Source organism: Alosa sapidissima, chromosome 1, assembly GCF_018492685.1.
Source record: "Alosa sapidissima isolate fAloSap1 chromosome 1, fAloSap1.pri, whole genome shotgun sequence".
Taxonomy (NCBI): Eukaryota; Metazoa; Chordata; class Actinopteri; order Clupeiformes; family Clupeidae; genus Alosa; species Alosa sapidissima.
The window spans coordinates 51,132,218-51,135,611 of record NC_055957.1 but is presented as its reverse complement, the minus strand read 5'-3'; the positions used below and the strand labels follow the sequence as shown (position 1 = coordinate 51,135,611).

Here is a 3,394-nt window from a genome sequence, read left to right as displayed (position 1 = left end):
CATACAGGGATCCAAGCTTCAAGTATTGGTGTTTATTTACACACATCAAAACAAACACAAGTGTGTTTTTCCAAGTCAAAACACAAAATAGCAATTTTACTGAGACAAAACAAATCAGTCTACATCGGTCGTCTCTCTCAAAATTCTGTCTACATCACAACATGCAATGTCCTAGTCCAAGGCACCGGGAAAAACATATTCTGGAATGACGTATCCAGGCCTGACATGACAATATCCCCACATGTACTGTTTTTTTTTGGCTGTAAAAGGGCTATTTCTTTCTCTTCTCACTCTTCCTGTTCCCTCCATTGTACCCATTGTACATTACCTGTGGCTTATTTATAGTGCTTAGGCTGATTGCAAAATGAACTAATTATCTAAAACAGTTTTCACATGAGAAAGTGTGCCAGAGAGTTGGCAAAATAGTGTAAGTGCAGTGAATTGTGCCTACAGTTGTGCAAAGTGTGTGTTACAAAATTGCAAACTGAGTGCAAAGCAGTGTTTGTGCTTTTAGTTTTGCGAACTCAGTGAGTGGTTTTGCTATAAGTATTATAGTTTTAGAAATTGTGCTATAACAATCACAGTTGTGTTTAAGCATTCAGAAAAAACTGCTACTTACAATAAGCAAGAATATCACTCTTGTCACTCAATTAAAAATAAACTCCCTTTTTAATTTTCATTTTCTTTCTGACACAGCCTTTTTCAGTTACTGAATTACCAGAAATGTCCAGAAATTGCATCATAGGTTGTGAATTTAAATGCTACAGCTGCAGAAAATATAATTTCGGTCATTTCAAAACAACTGGAGAAAGTAAAAGTAGGCTACATGTTTATTATGTATTACAGTAATTCATGAAAAACAAAAAACAGAAAGATTCATTCAGACAAAGATATATAATATACAATTTGTTGGATTCAGATCTTAAAAGAGACAAAATTAATATTGTGTTACAAGGTTTTTGACAACAACTGGTTATAAGAAGCACAACTCAGAATTTCAGCCTGTATCTGAAAGAAATGTCTCGGGTGGGCTGCATTGATCCAAAGCCCCAGCGCCTTACATCAATATCAGGCATCTTCTCATCAGGGTCTTTCAACTCAAAGTCAAAATATGAGAGCATGAGGAAGATAAACTGCTTCAGCTCATTGGTGGCAAAAAAGCGCCCTGGACACATGGTGACACCAGCTCCCCAGGGCATGGTGTAGTATTTCACCTTTCTGCCATTTTTGTAGAAATCTGTCTTTCTCACACCATCTGAAGTCAGGAAACGGTCATATTTGAAAGTAGCTGGATCAGGGTGAACCTCTGGATCCATATGCACAGCTGTATAGGGGAAAAGAGCCACTCTGTCTCCCTTCCGGATGCTATACTCACGACCATCAGCCATCTTCAAGGCCATGTCTTGCAGTACAGCGCGGGTTAGGACAGGTGCAGCTGTTAAACGCAAGGTCTCCTCCACAGTGCTGTCTAGGACCGGCGTCTTCAGGAGCATGTCCCTGGTCAGGTCAATGAGGGGTCCTCCACGCTTCACTTCCTGTCCTGTCTCCCGCAGTACCTGCTCCACCTCAGCTCGCACCGCCTTCATGGCTTCAGGATGCTTCATGAGAAAGAGGAGCAGCCAGAAGGCAGAGGGGCCAGTGTTTCCCTGTGACGCCCAAAGAAGCAGGAACATAAATCGGTCTTGCATGCTTTCTTCCATTCCACGTTCAGCTCTTACTTGCTGCTGGTCCAGGACCCAACCACTGATGTTGTCTCTGGTACTCACTTTCTGTACTGACAGCATATTCCAGAATAGTCTCTTCAGACGCTCTGCCTCCATCTTCTCATTTGGGCCAAGGACGCCATATGCCAGATTAGGGAACAGTTGGTCATACTTACGGAACTCATAGAACAGTTCATCTGATTCAAGACGATCTGCCTCCTTGGCTTTCTCCAGCCCCTCTGGCTGTGTGGGTGTCTTATTACCAAACAATGCCAGATATCCAGCTCGAAAAACAATGTTATAACTGTATTTGAAAAGTCCATCATCCTGCCAGCCATTTTGATCGTCTCCTGAACCAAAACTGTGCAGCATGAGATTCTGAAGGTTGCTCATCATGGCCTGGGTCATCACAACTAGCCCGTCACCCATAAGATGCTTGTTGCTGTACATTTGAAGGAACTTGTGATCACCTTCAAGGGAATAATATCCAAAAACTCTTTGGACAAGATGTTTGGCAAACTTATTGAAATCCAGTTTGGCTCTGGCCTCCTTCACCACTGATCCAAATGACAAAGGGTCCATGATGAATGTGAAATAAAACCCACCAAGCAGCACTGTAAAGATATCTCCATGTTTTCCTTTCATGCGCTCTAAAAACTTTGCGGTATCTCTCCTGAATTCAAGAACATGTCCCAGCCATGGCAGAGGGCCTTTATCGAGGGGAGGCTCACCGGGACGATGTCGGCGGAAAGCTCCCAGGAGGTATAATCCACCTAGAACAGAGAGTAGCAGAGCAAACAAAACTGGCAGAATGAAGCCCATGGCTGTTCTCTTGCTTAGTCTCTGAGATACACTGAACTCTTGTTATCCTTTGTGCAAACAGTAGACCATATGCTCCTCCCCTTTGGGAGATAAACACCAATGTTGCAACAACATCAAGAGTGTATGCACAGAGCGAAGTTTCCTGACTGAATGAACCCCTTTAAAGTGCTCAAATGACTCAAGTCCACCTTTATGAGGTGAGTGACACAAACCCATAGACAGTAAAAGAAATGGACGAACAGACTCCGTCGTTTTCAATGGGAGGGCACTGAGTCAAATAGAACGATTTTTCAGTTGGTCCCCCCAGTACTGCGCAGACTCACACTTAACTTTGTGACGTTAGCCATCGAACTGAATCTTGTAACTCATATGATACATACACAGAAATTCTTCTCACACTTCCTTCGCCTTCAAAGTCATCAAAGTTAAACATTTATGTATTATTATGACTGCCGCGCAGCGAAGCGGCGGTCATATAGGTTTAGTCAGATTTTTTTTTTTTTTTTTTTTTTTTTTTTTTTCGCATGCCCAAATTTCCGTCAATGATTCCCGGGACACTGAAAGACCGGGGTACACGAAACTTGGTGGGCATGTAACCCCACATGGTTAGCATGGAACCATCGTTTTTCGTTTTGATCTGTAGCCCCCCCGCTGGACTGGACCCCCTGAAAGGAGGGTAGGGCAGACACAGTTTTCTGTGAATATCTCGAAAACCGTAGGGTTTAGGAGGACCATTTTTTTTTGTATGTTGATCTCAAGGCGCCATGTCAACCCATTCCATAACCACTCATTTCATGTATAGCGCCACCTAGTGCAGATTGTTCCATGTTCCATATGTGTTGGGAACAAAACATGCAAACTAAACATGC

The 3,394-nt window shown here is 42.8% G+C and overlaps 1 protein-coding gene across 1 annotated transcript; it reads right to left on the bottom strand.

Annotated features, from left to right (window-relative positions):
* Positions 1–650: 650 nt before the first annotated feature.
* Positions 651–2,754, bottom strand: LOC121720398 (5-beta-cholestane-3-alpha,7-alpha-diol 12-alpha-hydroxylase-like). Its single transcript, XM_042106467.1, has one exon. The coding sequence runs from the start codon at positions 2,523–2,525 to the stop codon at positions 990–992; it is 1,536 nt and encodes a 511-aa protein (XP_041962401.1). The 5' UTR covers positions 2,526–2,754; the 3' UTR covers positions 651–989.
* Between the last annotated feature and the right edge of the window lie 640 nt (positions 2,755–3,394).